Below are 20,799 nucleotides of genomic sequence, written 5' to 3'. Positions count from 1 at the left end.
TTTGCCCTCATCTTGAATACTGCGTGCAGTTCAGGTCCTCCCCACCTCAAAAAGGATATGGTAGAACTGGAAAAGGTTCAGAGAAGGGCAACAAAGATAATCATAGGTACAGAACTTATACGTATAAGGAACAACTAAGCAAACTAGGACTCCTCCATCTAGAGGAGAGATGAAGGAAAAATACGACAGCTGTAAAATCATAAGTGGCACACAGAAAGAAATCAGGATTGATCATTCACTGTTTGTTCTAACAGAAAAATCGGAGGACAACAAATGAAACTAGAAACTAATAGGATCAAAATAATCAGGAGGAAAAGATTCTTCACAATCTTCATAATTCGTTGAAGCTGTAGGACTGCTTGCTACAGTGTTTTCAGCAAAAATTTGTATGTGTTCAAGGAAACTGTATACATTCATACAGGAGAAATTCATTAAGGACTGCTAACAGCATCTGGTTCAGGAAGTCTTGAAGACAGAAATGGATGGAACCTATGTGAATACTTATATATTCTGAATAACAGAGCATCAACATAGCATTGTGTAGGTTTGCTCTGTTCTTTTACTCTTTCTTAAACATTCTCTTAGATGCTATCAAATGAATACTGGGCTGGATGCATTTTTATAATGTTCTGATCTTAAACAAGGAGGCAGGAAAGTAACAACAAATTATTAACAACCAAATATTTAGCTTATTGTAGGAAAGTAATTGCCATCTCAGTTTGCATTTGAGTGAACACGCTTTTCAAGCAGAAGGCTCAAAGTTCAGACACTGAAATCTGTTCGTAATGGGAAAAAAGCCACACAAACAGTTGCCCAGTAATTTTTTGAGGTCTTTTTGAACATTTATGATATATAGGAAAGGATGTACAGAAATCATGAACTAATACTTTATGAAGAGATGCATAATTTCCCAGAATGCATGTATTTGATTTTTAAAGTTAATAAATACCCTCCGAGTATAGTTTGTAAACTTATAGTTACAGCCACTCTGGAGATTGGACTAAAAGTCTAGAGGGTCTAAATCCAAGCTTACCTTTCTGTGCTAGTTCTTCTAGAAGTCCACTCCATTCTTCACGGAACAGATTGGCACCGGTTAAACTACCATCTCCACCAATCACACACAGATTAGTGATTCCTCTCTGAACCAAGTTGTAGGCTGCCTGCAGGCGGCCCTCCCGAGTACGAAAGGATTTGCACCGTGCACTGCCAATAACTGTACCTCCCTAGAAAAAGAGAATACAATGGTTTTAATTTGTAATGTAGTATATTACTGTATTTTTAAGACGGATTAATGATGAATGATATTTTGTAGTATAACCTCCACCTTTAATTCCATAGTGAGTAAAAAGTCATGAAAGCAGTTATTGAATTTGTGGGAAATTATGTTCTCAGGAGTCAATACATACAACAGAAAAAAGGGTAACACTAAAAAATTTGACTTCTTCTCTGTCCTTGGCCATAACACCTCAATTTTCTCTTGGTTATAGATGCTACAAGATAGACAATGGATAAAACAAAGACAAGTGGATAAAATAAATGTACATGGATAAGATATCTCATTTCAGGTTTTTGTTGTTGTTCTTTTGTTTAAAAAAAATCTATGTTTTCCTATGCTAACTGATTTATGTTTATTATATTTATATTACAGATAATTTCAAAGAAACAGTCAGTTCACCTGGAGGGAGTTTTCAGAAAGCCTAGCAAGCAGCAAGGCCTCTTTGCCAAACATAGCATCTGCTCTGGAAGAAGTAACAGTGTTACCATGCCAAGGAAAAGCATAAGGAGATCCAAATGGCCACCTTGCAGGACATTGTAATACAAATGCACAAAATCACTGGTATTATCTGAGCTCTGGAGAACTGTACTGTAATTACACCCATTACTATAATTCTAAATTCACTTAGACAGGAAGCCAACAGGGTTTTGTAAGAAAGCACTTGCCTTACGAAATACAGTTATTCCATATTTAGGCCCTATAACGTCTTTGCCAATACAACTTCAGGAAGCTAATGACATGTGATATTGAAAATCTAGAACAAAGGTTTTCAAGATTATTTTTGTGCACCAAAAATGAGATCCCACAGAGATCTTCTTTAGAAAATGTCAAGCAACCATATCACAGAAATTAGGCTCTGTCAGAAGCGGTATGTGATCACTTCAGTCATCACAGAAATAAAATTTCGTAATTGCAGTTGTTAGCCTGGATCTAAGATTTTGGTTTGTTGTCCAAAGAGAGATGCTTTGGGTCCCACCCCTATCCCCTAACACTTACTACTTGCAGGATACTTGAAACGCTTTCCCATGAAACTTCAACAATATTATCACCTCCATCAACCATTCCTTGGTAACCCTAAAAAAAGAAAAATATTTCAAGAAGGCTGATTTGAAAAGCTGTAGCATTTCCACTGTAGTAATACAGTAGTAATTTCCACCATGTATACATTAAATGCAACTCTAAGTAATGAAAAACATTGAATTAAAAGATACTTAATTCAAATGAAATAATGTTCAAGTAGAAAAATCTACCTCTGTAACACTTTGTATGCTTTTCCCCCAAGGTATGGATAAGCAAAACAAAATAAACAGCAACAAGCAAAAAGTTTTCATAAAGGAAGAAAAAATCAGGTTATTCAATCTTAATGCCTTAACTCAATTTGTCTTCAAAAACCAGTGCATACTCTAATACAGAAAGAACTACACTGAGCTGAAAGAAAGAAAATTATGTAGTTAGCAGCTACAGAAAATTGTTATGCTTGGTTTTATTAATTCCCTGCATAAATATTAGCAGAAAGATGATAATTACAGACTGTTTTCCATTAGGTGATATTGTGAATACTGATAAGAAAAAGAAAATACAGCAAATTTTGAACCTGGAAAAAACGAATTGATATAGACATAGAGAAGAATAAAACTGGAGTTAGTATTCAAATTTTTTGACATTTCTCTAAATCCTAAGGGAAACAATGCACCAAATTTAAAAGAAACGTGTATACGAGGAACTAATTAACCATTCTTCCATATCCAGTTACTGCAAGGCAGTACATATTTATTTTTAGGGTTCTCTGTAATAAGTCAATTGGAAGCTACAATAGAAAGCTTATAAGACAGCAAAACTGGAAACACTTAATTTGGGATGATCCAGAGGAAACAAAGGTTTTGGCCAGTAAGAACGTGCATTTCCATGTTGCAAGCTTGCACTGGCTTAAAAAGGTAACGTTGGAATAGGATATGATAGGAATATTCTATAAAACTTGAGTCACTCACTAACTTGATAGAATGTGAATATAAAGAAAACCTGGACTCAGCAAAAGTACGAGTTACATGTAAGATAATCAATAGTAAAGAAACAGGTAGAAGATAATCTGTCTCTAATTTCTGTCTTTAACAAATCTTTATTTTGTATACTCTCTAGATACTTTTAATAGGTAACATACACACATCCAAAATAAGACATCTTAAAGATCAGATGTTATTTGCATAACTCTTTCAAAATTGAAGATCAAGCCGGGAAACAAAAAATCCTTAACCTACTTAATTTATCTATGTCTTTCTTTCTGAGAAAGTGCAGAGCCCCAGACAGAAACATTCCACTATATCCAACTGAGCTTGAGGAACAAATTACTAAGTTCAATTATCATACAACTATTAAAAGAAAAACAAAAAAAAAAAAAAGAAACCGGAGTGTTCCTCATACCTATAAGTACTGGACAGAAAGCTTCTCCTATCCACATTCCTATTGGCTACAACAACACTGAAATACATAGCCAATACATGCTGAACAAATAGCATGATGCTGTACCCTAACTCCACTTGTAACATAGACCAGAGCAAGCTGCACGACAAGCTGACAAAAAAATGCATACAGTCCACATATTTGCTCCAATCATTCACCTCCTGTTTTTACTTGAAAGGAAAAATAAACAAACTGGATCCAAGAAAGTATTGTAGGTATTACATTAAATGCATATCATGAGACTCAACGGATGAAAATTGCCAATTCATATTTATTAACAGATCTAAAGCATAGAAAGAGCAAAGGAATAAACTACTACTCGAAGTTGGCTCTGTGATTTGAAACACTTTACAGCAAGGCTAAAATGAGCTCTGACTGACTCACAGGATGGTTGAGTTTGGAAGGGGCCTCTGGAGGTCATTTGGTCCAACCTCCTGCTCAAACAGGGCCACGCAGAGCCAGGTCCAGCCTCAACCAACCATTCTGCAATTCCGCGTGACTGTGAGCTTCTCTGTGTTGACAAGCAATAACAATTAATAATTCCTCACACTGAAAGGTAGCTTTTGGAACAGGCCAGATCCATATTAGCTTTGTTTACATTAGCTTTTACTAACTCAGTTCTGCTTGCCAAGTGGTGCATGCAAGCTAGCTTGGAACAACGTAACTATAATTTCAACTCTGTTCTTCCCTACCATTAACAGGTATAAAAAACATAGAACTTAAAAAAAATCTTCTAGAAAAGCTACAGAGGAAAAAAAAGGATCAAGTAGAATTCAAGTATTAATAATAAAAATGATTTCCATTTATCACTTTACCTATTTAAATGCTGGTGTTAACCTTGGGGATTGGGCAATTCATTTTAAAAGTGGAATTCAACATTAAATATTTAATCAAATATTTCAAACTAAACCTGTTAAATTTAACACTGTCATAATTGTCTGATTACTGAAAATTACTGCCTGGCATGCATATAGACCTTAATAAAAAGAGGAACTTGCCAATTTACCCCCAAAAATTTTTACACAGTTTATAAAATAGCAGCTTTGGTACCAACACACTAGAACTATAAGGTAAGCATGGAAAAAAGCAAACTGTAAAAAATACAACAATACATATTCAAAGGTCAACCCCTTTTCATGCTTCCTTCTTCTAAAATCTGAGAATTTAAAGACAAACTAGAGGAAATCTGTGGGTCACATGTTCACAGGGCAGATATGCATATAGCATAACTCCAGGAGAGAGCAGCAGGGACAGCAAACCTTGCTTCTGATCTTATGTCTACAAACAAAAGCTTTGGCAAAAGAACAAGCTACCTTCTGATATGATTCATGTTAGGCATTCTAGGCTTCAACAGTTATTTAAGTTTAATTACTGAGTTTTTCTGGTTATTGCTCAATAACATAAAATACAAATATCATCGCGTGCACAAGCCACCGCATAAAAGACATGAAGATTTCCTCACAGAAATCCATGACTGCTGTACCACTGCATTTCCAATGCTGGCCTCTTGAGAAAAGGTCTCTTAAGCAAGGCGAAGAACCTAAAGGTTCCACAGCTTAGTGGTAAGAGCACACAGCCACTGGGAACTATGTGGCCTGTTTCAATTGAGGAAAAAAGGAAAGTTATTTATATAAATATTTAGGATTTCAGTTTCTAAAATTGATAGCCATATATGACAGCTGACACAACTTCTATATGAAAAAAATCACTTCTGATTAGTAAAAATAAATAAAAATATAGTAGCTTCCTAGAGCAGCCTGGTACTTTTACACATACTTCCTACACTTACCACATTTTCACAGCATGAGTGAAGTAAGTCTACGAGTGTTAAAATTTTAATTCAGATTGGGGTAGACTTTGGGAAATAATGTGATGGTTTTCTGTGAGGGTAGCTACAAACTGTTTAAATCCTAATATTAAGTGCTAAAAGATGCTAACACTAATAAAATGTGAAACTAGGGCAACTGTGTAGAGTAAGCGTTATTTCCACAAAAGAACAGCAGAATTCTCAAATGTGCTCATTTCAATGAAATGAGATACATGTGTCAGGCTTTTGGTTTTTTGTTGTTGTTGTTGTTTGGTTTTTTTTTTTTTTACATTTTTATTTTACAATAAATTTTAATTTTCTTGTTTGTTTGTTTTCTTCCTCCTTTTGGGAATTAAGGTATGTCCAAATAGCATAAGAATTCCAGTATCTAATGTTTTCTTTCTTTGGACTTTGATCAACTTAAACTCTATAAAATTAGCTAAGTCTTACTTCGCTGCCATTTTTTTCTTATTTATCTTGTTAGTCTCTTTTACCTCTAAAAGAAGGACAGAAAAATTGAGCTGTTGTTTTATGTAGAATTATGTTTTATGTTGTTTTATGTAGAATATTGACCTAGCTTTGGACACAGTTGTAGAAGACAGTGATTTTACAATGCAAAAGTTCTGATGAGGGAAGGCAATAGTTACATGGGAAAAAAAGAGTGTACAACTGCAGCAAAGTAGGCTTCAGAAGGCTGAGACCTTTAACTCCATTTTTGGCTCCAAATAAGAAAACATTGCCAAAGTAGGGTAACAAAGATGTTGAAAAGACTAGAGGGCATGACTTATGAGGAACAGTTGAGGATACATGGTTTGTTCAACTTAAGAGGATCTGAAGGGTGATTTTGCTGCTGTCTACAACTTCCATGGGGGGGAGTAGGAAGGGGGGTGTTGATCACTTCTCTCTGGTGATAGGATGAAAGGGAATGACTTAAGGTTGTGTCAGGGCAAGTCCAGACTGAATATCAGGAGAAAGTCCTTCACTGAGAGGGTGGTCAAGCACTGGAGAAGTGGTACAGCCCCAAGCCTGTACGTTTTCAAGAAGCAAAACTCCAACAATAACTTGGTTTCTACAACTGACTTTCATTCCAAAAATTCTGTGACTTCACCTTATCAAATTTTAGCAATTGATAGAGAAGCATGATAACTTTCAATGGGATTTTGGCAAATTCAGAAAAACAACAGCACTTCTATGGAAATTTATCATTGGATACACTGCATGATAGAAAACAGCCTTTAAAAAGCAACAAAAGTAAACATACTCTAAGATAAGTTAAAAGATTATAATTTTCAATTTATATATAATAAAAAAAAAGTTCTGGTCTTTAAAAACAGCCAAAAGACCTCCTTACTTTCACAAAAATATTTGACCCATTTCAGCAATCTCTCAGAACAGCTGAACATTGAAAGAATTCTAGAGATTGGTCATGTAATTAGCACACACAAAGTATTCAGAGCTCCTTGCTGTAGCAGTGTAGCACAAAAGAATTCCGGAGCACAGTGCTCCACTTATTTGCATTTCAATGCACTTCACCTCTCTTTAGTAAATGAGCTGTAGGAATAAGCAGACCAGGAAAGAAGATGGATAAATAGCTGCCTTTTAAAACTGAATTGTGTATTTTACATGCACAAAACAGAAAACAAAATACTTTCATAACACCTCTATGAATTCGAGTACTCCTTTTGTTAAATAACATTAAAAACCAAAAAACAATTTTGATAGGAGCATTGACTACTGAGTTTTGCCCCACAGCAAATGTTTTCTATGATTTGTAATCACACCCGTACTTCTAAGTAGTTGTAAAGGAATTCAAGTGTAAACAGAATGACTTTTTGCTGAAAAAAACATTTACTGTATTGAGCAATCTGCACATTTTATAACTGACGGTGTCTTTCAAGCTGAAGTCTAACCTGAATTTAAGTCTTCCAATAAGACATGCTCAGATAGTAGTATTTATTTTGTCATTTATTTTAAACTTGTCTTTTGCATTTTTCATGTCAAAGGATTGTTATGATTGTTATATAAGTTAATAATAGTCTTCATGCGCATGCAGTTATAATCTTCAACCACAAAATTCTAATGTCTGGATATGCTACTTTTTTTGTTTGTTTAAAAAAAAATAAAATCCAATCTTTAAACCAGGAAAGATGGCACCAGCCTAACACTTGATAAACACTAACTCTTGCTAAAAAAAAAAAAAAGTGTTATTTGTGAAATGGTGACAATGGCACATTCTTATCATACCCTGGGGGAAATAAGAATTAGTAGTTTAACTAGGTTTATGGAGGTATTTATAAATTACAGTAATTGGGACCAAATCCAATAATAATAATTGGGGACAAACATCTAACAAGTACACAAATACGTATCTCACTGTTGAGTGTCAACCACCTTTGTATTCGTAATACTTTCAGGCTTGTGTTGGTATATAAAGAATTCCATATACTTAAAAATGACTTTTAAATGAAATAGCTTTATCACATACCATGTCAAAAGTACTTTCCACAAAAAAAAAAAGTTGATATGATTAAAGGGAATGATATCTACAGCATTTTTTTCTATTTTATATTACTCACTCTATGAAGTTTCCACAAACAGTCAGAAAATTGCTCAAACACAATCAAAAGATAAATAGAGAATGAATGAATAAAAAAACACTAACCTCATAAACAAAATAGACTTTGGCTTTTACATAGATTCCCATGCGTACTACTGCACGCACAGCAGCATTCATACCTGGTAAGAAAAAGCAAAATCACATTGTTATAGGTTACCTTTTTTGTGTGTGTATACTACAAACTTTCAGTGTCTTTAAAAATAAATAAAAATAAGAACAACAATTAGTTCATTTCTGAGAAAAGACAATGATCAGCATCTATTAAACCAGGAATCTGCTTAATGATAGTGCAATCAGTCCATGAATATGAAGGGTGCAGTAGTATTTACTTTAATATAATAATATGCCAGTATGCACCTCGGTCCGTGATTAAATTGCTGCCTATTGTAAAACAGCATTGTTAAAGTAACAGCTACTAAACCAGAAAGAGAAAGGAAATTCATTTCACAATGAACATTCAACCAATTTACGTTCTTCAAAGGGGAAATTATGCTACAACAGCTCTTTTTCCTGAGCTCTCCAAACAACATGAGTATATACAGAGTATTCTGTCAGGAGCACAGCCAAAGCTCCTGACACTGACAGGTGCCACTTAAAAGGAAAGAAAGAAATAGCAAGAAATTAACACAAGAAATGTTTTTTAGACCCATTTCACATAAAAGAAAAATGCCTATATACCACTTTGCTTCCCTGAAATGCAAATTCACACTGGAATTCTCTGCTCACACATCTAACAAACTATATTAATATAAAGTATTACATGCAAGTGTAATGATCAAACGCTTGATCTCCTCAGCAACAGTGGAAGTTCCACTGGTCCCCCTACATTTGTTAAATGAATTCCTATCATAATCCATCACTTCAGATATCGTGTTACCTTCCTCACTAATTAGGAAGTTCACAAAGGTAATATGCTAATTGCTTCTATACCACTTAAAAAGGCACATGAGATTATCCAAAGCCTGAGGACAGAAGCAGCAGTTAGGCTACACGGAAAGATTAGCCTCTGCACATCAGATGAAAAGGGATGCCAGAAACATAACAAATTCTCCAAATCTGCTGCATTCAGTAATATCAAAATAGCAAAGCCAAAGGTCATCTCTGCTGTTAACGTAGGTGTTACATGCTCACCACTCTGGAGATTTGAGAACATGATGGCTAGAGTATGTAAACTCACAACACAGTAAGCCATAAAGACCTATATCTACAATGCCTACCATTATTGGAGGAAAAAAAAAAAAAAGCTATAAATGCTTACCTGTCTAAATAAAGAATGAGGCTGAGGTGTTCTCAAAGATTGACTAATGAGGACCATACCAGAACGTTCCTGAAGTTGGCTAACATTAAAAAAAGTCAAAAAAAAAGTCTGCCAAAATCATGGAGACAGCTTTGTTGATGTATAATTAACAAATAATATAATTATCATAATGTCACTTCACCTTAAGACTAAAATCTTAAGTAACCCCATGCTTTCCCCCAAATTCTGCATTAGGAAATAAAAGCAAGAATTCTCTCGTTGCCCCTCTGTCTTATGGCAGAGCATGGAAAAGTTCAGGTGCCAAGAGAGCTAAAAGCACAGCTCTGGAACAAAAGCTGGCTAATGCCAAGGAAAAAGTGAGAACTTCTTTTGAGACGCTGTACTGAAAAGAAAGTTAGCATGCTAAATTTCAGATTAAAACTAATCTATTACACAGAGTGAAGGTATCTCCTCAATTAAACAGTTCAAAAAGAAAAGACAAATAAAAGAATAACATCCCCCCTTCCAAAGTACCCTGGAAAGCAGAGACAAAGACCTTTAACTGTATAAAATCAACCATTCTTCACAGCACTGCCATTTTCTGCAAACCAAGAAGACACAGGCACAAGCTACTCCTTTCATCAAAGTCCACCGCATACTTCAGCTCATTCTGTGCACAACAGTTTGTTTAAGAGATGAGGACAACTTTTTGTACTATCCCTATCACTGCACAGTTCTAGAAGAGAGCCGGCAAGCTCATTTTCTGAAGGGAAGACATTCATCATCACTCAGAGACTCAGAACTGCCCTTTTAAGATCCTTCTGTTCTTGAGGTTCAACTCTGTCACCTCTCCTGTCTGGCACCTGAGGGGACACAGTAAGACATCTCTGGTATCTAACAAATGTTCAGCTTCAAAGACTCTGGTGTCTCACTCATTAGCTGTCTCTGTACTCCATGTATCTAAGTAAAATAAAATAAAAAAGGTGTCTGTGATTCCAGCCAGCTGAGGCAGAATTGTTTTGTCAGCAAAAAAAAAGAGTATTTAATAAAATAAGAAGACATTAAATATAAACATCCATGTCTAAAGACATGAACTTGTCTTTTATCTTTTTCTTATGTTTTTGCTTTATTGGTCCTGTACCATATCTTTATATCTTTAGCATAAATCTCTTACTCTGTGTACTTTAAAGAAGGGTTCCTCTGTTCCTATTCCAAATTCTCCAGATCTGCCAGAACTTTTTTTTAAAACCTAAAAATTAGCCTACAAATGTTGATTAGGCTTACCTTTCACACTTCTAAAACAGAAAATTTAAGCATTTATTTCTTAAAATGGCAAATCCATTAACTCTTTCCCCATGAATATATTCATAACAGTTGAATATTTTTTTTGTGAATACTTCCCAGTTTCCCTGTCTGACATGAAAAACTGGTGAGACTCATAATTCACCTGTCCAAAAAGATGGTAAAAGCTCAAGAAAAAGCAGGAACTACAGACAAAAAGCATTTTCTCTGCACCACCACTAAAACTTTGTAAGTTCATGTAACAGGCATTATTATTGCTTGGCGATGTATACTTTATTTCTTTATATAGGAAGAGAATTTGGGCATCTACTGGCAAACTCCTAAAGAAGTGGCTGGCATTTCAGAAGGGCTGAAGCATATTATAATTTGGTATCTGCAAAATACAGGTAAAACACTGAAGCTTTAGATTTTATGTTGGCTTTCTAAATCTGAATAGATTGCATTGCTTGCAGTGATTCAAGTATGTAAATACAGAGGATTTCACAAAGTCTCTGCATAACTTGTCTAACAAAGCACTGTTCTATTTCATTATCTGTGGAGACTTACAATAGCATTTGTGAATTACCATAATATCTATGAAATGTAATTACACACTTATTACTGAAAAACAGATTTATCCAGTTAGCTATGGATTTAATCCTGAATAATAAATACTGTGCCGATAAACGTAGGATTAGAATAGCAGCTTTAAAAGTAAGCCACAGATAAAACCAATATTTTTTTGGTTTAATGCAAACACTTTTGCATAGAAGCCTTTGAAGGAGGAAAAGATTTATTTTGTTCTTTGGGACTCAGCACAGATTACGCTACCTGCAACTACTTCGATAGCTTTACGTAATGTCTAAAACTAATTTCAGAGTGGATGATTTACTGTCCTTCTTGATATTCTCTATTCAGTTGTCTTTGAAGAAACTGATTTTTCATAGCAGAGTTAGAAACAGTACTGCAAAACTCTTTAAATTATTTCATAGACACTCCCTTCCCCCAGAAGAATATTCCTCTCTTGTGCCTACATCCTGTTTCACGTGCATACGCACAATTACAACAATGGAGTTTGAGTAAAATTAAAACACTGTTTTGTGTTTAGATATTTTCTTCATGTTAGTCAGCTCAAACAGGCCTTTAAATAAGTAACTATAATACTAACCAAGTAAAAGAAAATGCAAAACTATGCATCTTGCTCACATATCAAGAAATCCTTAAGTACCAACTATTTTAATTACAGGTATTGGCTTAAATGCATGCTTAATGCCTTAACACATGCACTACGGAAATGTCTTAACACTGTCAAACAGAAAGAATTTATTCAAGGACATAAATGGATATGCCTGTAATAAAGTAGGAGGCTATAATCGCCAAATGGAAAGATAAGAAGCAGTAGTCAAATACAAAACACTGAACAAATCATTAAAGGTAAACTGAGAAAATTCAAATTGTTTTGTTAATTACATAACATTTTATTGCACATTAATGATTCTAATTACCTGAGGAGAAATACTATACAGTGTAAGTGCTTAGAAAAACTGTATCAGATCAGAGCCCTGTACTACACAAATATTTACATAACATCTAGACTACAAAAATATCTCCTTCACCATTTAAAAGGCATCTGAAGAGACTACTTTCAATCACAGATTCTGCTAATTATAGATGAGCTTCCTCCAAAATATTAAATGTCTTGAAACAGTTACACTCATCCATTAGTAACTACATGCCTTATTTTTTTTAATATATATTAAAAAGCGGACACATGTATTTTGCACATGTCTACACACACAGAATCATATTTGCTGGAAAAGATGCCTTTATTCCATGTGATTATCTTCAAATTACGTAAGTGTTAATAAACAAACTCCACATTTTGGATGTCATAAAAAAGCGCATATTTTATTATTTGTTCCGTGGCCAAAATTCATTTTTCCAAAAGAAGTGACCAGGACAAGAACAGTACATCTACACTACTATATTAAATATGCCTTGAAATGTCATTGGCAAGCCTGTAATGCTTCAACCAGAGAAATATAAATCTTTACTTCAGCAGCCTTGGTCTAGGATATTCTAGAATATTACCAGGCAATCCATATTTCTAGCTCCCTCACTTGCTATCTTCCACAACACTAAATCTTTGCGTTAATCTCAGAAATAACGTGATCACCTTTTAAGGACAATAATCCTGAGCAAGTAAATGGGAACAGCTCGAAGGAACCACAGGCTCATCCTTTTTCAACAGCACGCAATTGCCTTCTGTCAGATGCTTTCAGATGATATTGCTCCCGCTGCTGAGACACACCTTTCGTGGTTCTAGAATAAGCACCCTGACTGGAGGTTATACAAACATGAAAGTGACCTACAGCTGCCCAAAACGTCTGTGGTAGCCATTGCCAACCACCATAAAATACAACCACGTACCTGAAGCAGACCACAGTGAGTCCCACTGAGTAATGATGGAAGCAGGAATAAAACCCATTTTTAGTCCATTTTTCTGAGCTGCACCACTACCATTTGTAAATAGTCCAAGAACTGAACTAACTCCTAAATTTTGAGAATTGTCAGAAATTTTGCCTCTCAAAGCAACTGTGATTAAGGTAGAAAGTACTTACTCTAGTTTACTATATAGCTGGCTAGCTAAAGTGATGGACTGCCAAGTTTAATGCTTGCACACATTAGTGTACAAGCTACACCTTTTTGACATAAAATAAACCAGCAATACATCCTTTAACCCCACCAAAAACAATACTTCAGTGTTTAAAGTGTGGTGACTAAATCATAATAATCCCAGCATGGCATGTACACATTATATAGTGCTTAATATTCCACAGTTGGCAAAAAAAGATAAACAAAAAACCTTGCAAGGAAGTACCACAAAGGTGGGAAAGTAACTTACACCTTAACACATCCTATAAATAGAAAGGCTTGTTTGTTTTACATAATGCTACTTCTAAATTATTCACAAGTACAACAGCAGCAAAGGCAGTAACTTGTATTCCAAAACAGTATCAAGCATATTTTGTTCTAGGATAAGATTTACAGCCCACCTGTCTAAATCAAAGCATCTATTGGGATGAAGATACGTGTTTATTGCAACACTAACGGGTGCTCTTTGCACTGCATTTCCTGCTCAGGCTGGTTTGCATTACAGATAATCTGACCTTTTCTATGTCTACCTAAGACATTTTAAAGAAAACCACAGACTGGAACTTTTTTTTATATTTTCACTTTTTTGTCTACATCAGAGTTTGTAGTTTTACCTGCCCTACCATTTTGCCTTAACATTTATTTGCAACAAGTTCTGCAGCAATGGCAGCATATTTCCTTCTGCGTATCCTTCACAGTTTCTCTAGAACATTTGCCCTACACAGAGCAAATGACCTTGACAGGGCATGACTCATTCTGTCCCTTGTTCTACGCCTAACCCAGCATGCAAACAGACTACAGGTTGTGTATCTTACACATCTCTGACATTCAAGATAGTAAGGCTTATGAACCTCAACTGCCTCGTGTCATTCGGTCCAAATGATCAGGTCCTAAAACTGCTTTTTTCTTGTTCTAAGTTAGGTCAACAAAGCTGCCTACAAAATGTCTTGGAAGACATCCAGTTTGCTTTGTTTAGTCTTTGTGACAACCTCTCTCCTCAGACAGCAACTTTCACAGGCTGTTCATCTTCACCTTTCTGTGGAAATATGCTGCAGTTGCAATCTGCCAGATAATGTCTAGATGCTATCCACGCATTCTGCGATTTGCAGAATGCCTTAATTCACATAGTGGCAAGTCGGGATTAATATTTTATAAAAGGAGATGCATCTGCCGCTGCATTATATAATCTCCAGACACGCGGAAGCGAGCAGCAGGGTTCAGCCTCTTGCTGAACACGCTACTGCTGCTTGAGGCAATGCCCTGTCACACTTTAAAGTTAAAATGGCGATTTGGTGACCTGACCACTACAGCAGAAAAGCCTCGATTCACAGTCCCTTCTAGAATCACTTGTCAGTGGAAGTAATGAGAGCAAACAGTGGATAAAACTTGAACAAATGTAACCTGACTGGGGAGGAAAAGAGAAGCCATTTAAGGTCATCAGCTTGCTTCTTCTCTGGAACTGTTTTGCTCCCCGGCTGGCACCAGTTCCACCCTGACCAGAAAGATTCCCGAGAATCCCAGGTAAGACCGGGGACTCCCCGTTATTCCTGCGGAGTGAGGGCGGGAGGATGCTTCTCCCAGCCCAGATGACGCAGGGAGGCGGAATCTGCAGCGACTCGCAGCGGATCACGTACACACCAGAGGGGGGGAGCGGGCAGACGCTGGTCCACGCGATGGGCTGCCAGGAGGGCGAGCAGCAGGCACGGTTCTGCCCATACCCGCTTGCCCATTGGGAGAGCCAGGAGAGGCTCCACCATGGATGCAGAGCGGTCCCCGTACGTTTCCATGTGCAAAGCAGCGAGCAGTGGTCACTGAGCTGCCGAGCACAAGGGAAAGAGAGGGAGGCTTTTCTCTTCCTCCTCTCTCTTCAATCCACAAACGCGAGTAACGTTTCTTCTCGAAGTTAAAGTACTTCCGAGGCACTCTCCGGGGAAGGAAAAAAAAAAAAAAAGTAAATTAAGCAAAGGAGCTAAAAGCAATCATCACGAAACTCTCCCGGCAAGCGTGGAGCGTCCTGTGAAGCAGCATGAAAAGCTGGAGGTCTGAAATCTTAATTAACTGCAACTTCAAACTGCTAGCATACGTGAGGTTTTCTGGCAGAAAAGGGGAAACGAAAGTGCAGGAAAAAAAACTAGTTCACGACTAAGTACGTCGAGATCGAGCCTTTCGCTTTCCCCCCGATGTCCGTGGGTCTTTTGTTCCCCCTGCTCGTGCGGCTCGGGCTCCCTCCGCACTTAAGGCATTCAGGGAGGTGGAACACGCTGCCAGCACGCTCCTCCCGAGAGCGAGCCACCGCCTGAGCTTCCTACATCTCGGCCGGGCACACGAGCGTGTCGCCGGAGCAGCCTCCCCCCGCCGTGAGGCGGCACGACCTCCTCCCCCCTCCATCTCCCCGGGGGCGAAGCCGTCTCGGCGGCAGGAGTTAACAACACCGCAGCGCTTCTTTCTCTCCTCTTCCCCGCCCGGGGCAGGCTGAGGGGAGGCCACGCGTTAGGAAGCGAGGGTGAGAAAAGGAAGGGAGGCAAGGAGGTTTGAGAGGCCGTTTGCGGCCAGGCCGCGGAAAAAAAAAAAAAAAAAAAAAAAAAGAAAAAAAAAAGGGTTTATCTTTTAAATGATCTCAGTAAGAGACAGCAACAGGAGGCGCAGGACCCCCACACCCCCTCCAGGCTCCCTCGAGGCCGCCTGCGGAGCCTCTCCCCCGCCATGCCCCAGCCGGAGCGGCCTCCCCCAGCCACCCCGTGCCTCCATCCGCCCCCCGGGGGGGGGAATTCCCCCCCTCCTCGCCCCCGCAGCCTTCCTCCCACCCTCCTCATCCTCCGTCCGAGCTCACCCTGGGCATCGCCGCCGCTGGTGAGCACGCCGATGGCTTTCCCGGTGCCCGAGAGGTTCTCGAAGAATTTGGGCTGGTGATCCATGGCGCCGGCCGGGGGGTGGGGACCGGGCGAGGTCGCTGAGGGAGCCCCTTGGCCTCGGGGCTCTGCCCTGCTGCCCGGCGCCTCGACTCCGCCACGCGCTCGGCCTCCGCGGAGAACAAAAATAAAAGAGGAGAAAAATATAAAGCGGTGCTGGTGTGGATTCACAGATGGGTGTATAAAAAATAAGGGGTAGTTGGGTGCCAGAGGGCAGGGAGAGAGAAAAAGAGGCGAAGAGAGCGCGAACGAGACCAGAGGAGGCGCAGCGCGCTCCGCAGCCTCCCCGCGCTGCCGCCCCCGGCTCCGGCTGACAGCGCGGCCCGGCGCGGCTCGGCAACGCCCCCAACGCCCCGCCGCCAGGGGCGGGTGACGGGCGGGCCGGGGAGCCAATGGGAGGCCGAGGTGCCGCAGCCAGCAGGGGCCGGGAGGGGTGGGGGCGTGAGGGGGGCTGGGGTGGGGGCTGAGGCGGGGGAGGGGCTGCAGGTGGGGGCGGGAGGCGCCTTCCCTTCCCTTCCCTTCCCTTCCCTTCCCTTCCCTTCCCTTCCCTTCCCTTCCCTTCCCTTCCCTTCCCTTCCCTTCCCTTCCCTTCCCTTCCCTTCCCTTCCCTTCCCTTCCCTTCCCTTCCCTTCCCTTCCCTTCCCTTCCCTTCCCTTCCCTTCCCTTCCCTTCCCTTCCCTTCCCTTCGTGTGGCAGCACCTGTGGCAGGGCTCGTGTGTCCCAGGGCCTGCTCGGTGTCTGCTTTGTCAGGTCTTTGTCCCTCTTTTTGCCCTCCCCATCCCTCCTCAGGTATTTATTGCTGCACTGCAGGCATTCGGGCACATGTAGGGAAGTGGAGTTGTTGCCTGTGAGTGTGCACAGCTCGCAGACAAGTTTTGAGTCAGAGGGAGCAGCGGAGGCCAAGCAGATGGCAGAAGTTAGATGGGAAGCCCTTATCTTTCTGCCCTGCCATTTGTTCCACACTGATAAAGCGCTCTCTTAAACTCACTTTATTATAATATCTCATTGGACCAAACCAGTATGATTATGTTCATCGCTGTAACATGCCCATGATTGCAGCAGAAACAGCTTAAGCCCCTGATTTTGTTAATTTAAGTAGATATTAATGTGTTATCCCATAAACAGTTCTTTCTGGAACTTAGCATGAGTAAAACTATTTGCAGAATCAGGGACCAAGTTACTCGCCCAAAATTATAAAGGAAGTCAGGGAGAGAGTCAGGAACAGAAACAAAATGCTGACTCAAGTTTTATACCTTAATAGCTGTAATAATTATTGTTTTTATTCAACATCTACATCACATCTTAGACTTAATTCTCAGTCTAAAAATACACGTTCTCATCCTGTCAACTTTCACACAGTCACAGGCAGAAGCACAGTCATTTGAGTACTTCAGTCAATATTACTCATAGGTAAATGTTTCAAGAAATTGTACCTGCAAAGAGATATCTGCACGTACTATATGCACAAACACGTATTTGCAAATCTTCTCAGAGGCTAAAATGAGTGCATAATTTGACAATGGAAAAGACACATTTCCAAGTAGTTTGCATACCACGAACATCTTTTCTGTGCAAGTAGCTGCAACAATTATTCAATAGGGAATTTACTGTATTATATCTGAGGAGAGTTCTGAGTCATACATTGTAACAAAGATAAACTTTTATTATAGAAATATATAAGCCCCATAAAGTCCTGCTTTGATCATTTCTGTTTTGAACTGGAGTTGCATCAGTTTCTTGAAGAGTAGCTCTGCAAAAGCTAAGTTAACATTTTAAAATTCAGGGCTTAATACAAAGCCTGTAAAATCAGTAGGAAGGTCTTAGGCTAATATAAAGTACTGCAACAACTTCAAGATAATGAACCAGTGATAATTTGTCATCTGAGCAATAGTCTGAGGAAGTTTTGCATTGATTCTGTTTGCTTTGTGCAGCTACTTAGCCTATCTTTGGAATTGGTTTATTTTGCTTTATTCTTTATAATTAAAGCACTCACACTTTGTCTTGAAGGAGACTTGTCCCCTTTGCTTCCAGACATATCCTTGATGCTGCGGAGTTATGATTTTCTGAAAACACTTTTTTCTCCAATTGCCTTATGGTACATAAAGAATTCAATCCTTGTAAGTGATGTAATTCTCCCCTCCCTTGTGGAGGGGCCTGTGATTTCACTTCATCATTTATTATAGCTACTCATTGTTCTTTAGGAGAGCTCTCAGGAGAGAGTTGTATTTTGTCTGTGTAAAGTCTAATAACAGAGGTGGGAGGAGAGGAAAGGATGTGGAACTGTTTGTTCTCGAGGCTGTCTTGATGTACTTAAATATATTCCGGTACTACAGTTGCCAATAATCTTAAAAGGACTGAATTCTTGGCTTGAATATTGAAGATTGTTAGGGAAAACAATCTGGTTTAACCTTGTGGGGTATAGTTGCAATGCAGTTAGGTACAGGCACATAAATCTTACTGACATGGAGAGAATAGGCTTTTGTGAGATATGCAAACTGATAATGAAGAAACTGCATATCTGAGTAAAATCTCAGCAGTTATGCTGCACACTACATTAGGTGCTCTAATTGTCCTCTTACTGTAACACTTAATACAATCAGTTTACACAGGATAGGGACAGCACAGGTGGGTTTTGACTATTCCCTGATACCGACTGTTGCGGGTAGGCAAGAGGAGAAAAATGCAGTTAGACTGTATGTTCCCCAGGCCATCTAGATTAAAGCTTCTTTAAATCCCGTCACTACCTAAGAAATCCTGATGGATCCTTTAAAAATACTTTCAGTTTCTGCCTGCCTCAACTTACTGTGCAAATATTATTAAACAATATCGTGCCTTTGAATTACAAAGCCATTCATATTGTGGGTGTAGTATCATAGATGCATCCAGCACTTCATTTAACTTCCATGGAAATTAAGATAAATTAAGAAGAAAAAGCGCGTCCACAAAGATTACTGCATAAGTAGTCTAGCAGAGTATAATTCATTTTTAATAAATTTTCAGCTTTTAGTACATGAAAACTGAAGATCCAATTGAAATCATTTTCTACTGCTAGATCTTTCTTTCATAGGTGGATTCTCTGCCATCTAGTAGTATTTGAGCCCACACTTCAAGTTTTTCTACTGAGCTTATAGAAGCTGTCTCTTCTGCCCAGCTACCATGAGACTTTTGGATCATAAAGTCAATTATTGATTGTTATTAAAATATTTTTTATAAAATAATAATATTATTAAAAACAGGCAGAAAACAGAGAATGGGATGGAAAGATTTATAGAAATTACGGCACTTAAAAATGAATCAGGATAGTCACAGAATGCACAGACTGATGTGAAAAAAGAAGGAAAGGTTTGTCATTTCTGGGAAGAGGGAGACAGGGATTTCTGTTAGAGAACAAATTATTTTTTTAATACTGCGATATTCCCTGGCCCTACATCTTGCATATGAACTCTTGTGCTTCTTAGTCTGCCTTTTTCCTATTTGTTTTCACCCTTCCATTGCATCATTCTAATAGTGTAAATGTTGTAGTACAGCAGCTGTATTCTGGTATTTTTTTGTTTTTTCATTTTTCTCTTTTATAATGACAGTACTAGTGATGCTGATGTCCATAAATCTTCCTTTATGCTAGAAATAAAAGGTGTAAATGAAAAAAAAAAATCTGAAACTAGCATGGGCCAAGAGGTATAAGAAAATCTTCAAGAGATTTGAAGAAGGGTCTTGCTGTTAGGAATAGGTGAGGATGAAAGCGAGATGAGGGCAATGGAAACTAACACAGATTTGAGAAGGGGATGTGATTGTATCTGGAATAGTTAAGTCTTATAGTAAATATTCATAAGATTTTATAATGTATTTTTTTGTGTGTTTTTCATCTCTTGCTGGTACTGATTTTGCTAGGTGGAGAGTAGCAATTGACAGAGCCGTGGAGAGGAATGTACTTAAAACTATGACGTATACAGACATTATAGAAAAGGTAATCAAAATATTAATCTGTTACTTCCCAGGAAAATGCAGCAAAATAATTTTCATTCTGAAGATAGATAATGTCCTGAGTCACTGTAATATCAGCTTTTAGCAGAGATAAAGAGTGGTATCGCTGGTCTGTGAATATGGCCATTTTACGCAAGGACAAATAAAACCCTTATAACATACTAAGTGTAATTTATTTAAACTGACCAAGTCCGCTGAGGAAGTGCGAGTGGGAACAAGTGTCAACTATAAAAGGATGTTATCTTATTTGCAGTGAGGGATAATAATATAGTCACTGTACTCATCATGAAGGAAAATCACTGAATGTCAGCTACAACTTTTTTTTTTTTAATGTCAAATGGCTGTTGCTTTGAATTTCTTGTACCTGACTATTCACTTCAGAGTTCTGATACTAATCTAAAGCATTAATGAAAGTCCCAGTAAAATCAAGCAACAAGACATTTTGATGGTACTTGAATCAATCCCTGTATAAAGAAAAACACAAATCTAATCCCTAAATTTGCTTAAATATAAATGTTCTTAATTAAAAAATAGCTTATTTTAAAAAGCTAATAATCTGATAAAGCAATAGCAAGTTAA

The 20,799-nt window shown here is 38.4% G+C and overlaps 1 protein-coding gene across 3 annotated transcripts in view; it reads right to left on the bottom strand.

Moving 5' to 3' along the window:
• Positions 1 to 16,581, bottom strand: part of PFKP (phosphofructokinase, platelet) — a 44,814-nt gene extending 28,233 nt beyond the window's left edge. For 2 of the 3 annotated variants that reach the window (XM_080579096.1, XM_080579097.1), the window contains exons 1-4: positions 16,161 to 16,581; positions 8,203 to 8,276; positions 2,273 to 2,350; positions 1,034 to 1,223 (exon numbers count right to left, since the gene is read on the bottom strand). In XM_080579096.1, coding sequence (XP_080435222.1) covers positions 1,034 to 1,223; positions 2,273 to 2,350; positions 8,203 to 8,276; positions 16,161 to 16,245 — 427 coding nt within the window. In that variant the 5' untranslated portion in view covers positions 16,246 to 16,581. The remainder of the gene's footprint in view (positions 1 to 1,033; positions 1,224 to 2,272; positions 2,351 to 8,202; positions 8,277 to 16,160) is intronic. The other variant, XM_080579098.1, reaches the window with a different exon arrangement.
• Between the last annotated feature and the right edge of the window lie 4,218 nt (positions 16,582 to 20,799).

This window comes from Anser brachyrhynchus, assembly GCF_964034855.1.
Source record: "Anser brachyrhynchus genome assembly, chromosome: 2".
Classification (NCBI taxonomy): Eukaryota; Metazoa; Chordata; class Aves; order Anseriformes; family Anatidae; genus Anser; species Anser brachyrhynchus.
Note: the sequence above shows the minus strand (reverse complement) of the source record. Positions and strands in the feature narration are given on the sequence as shown.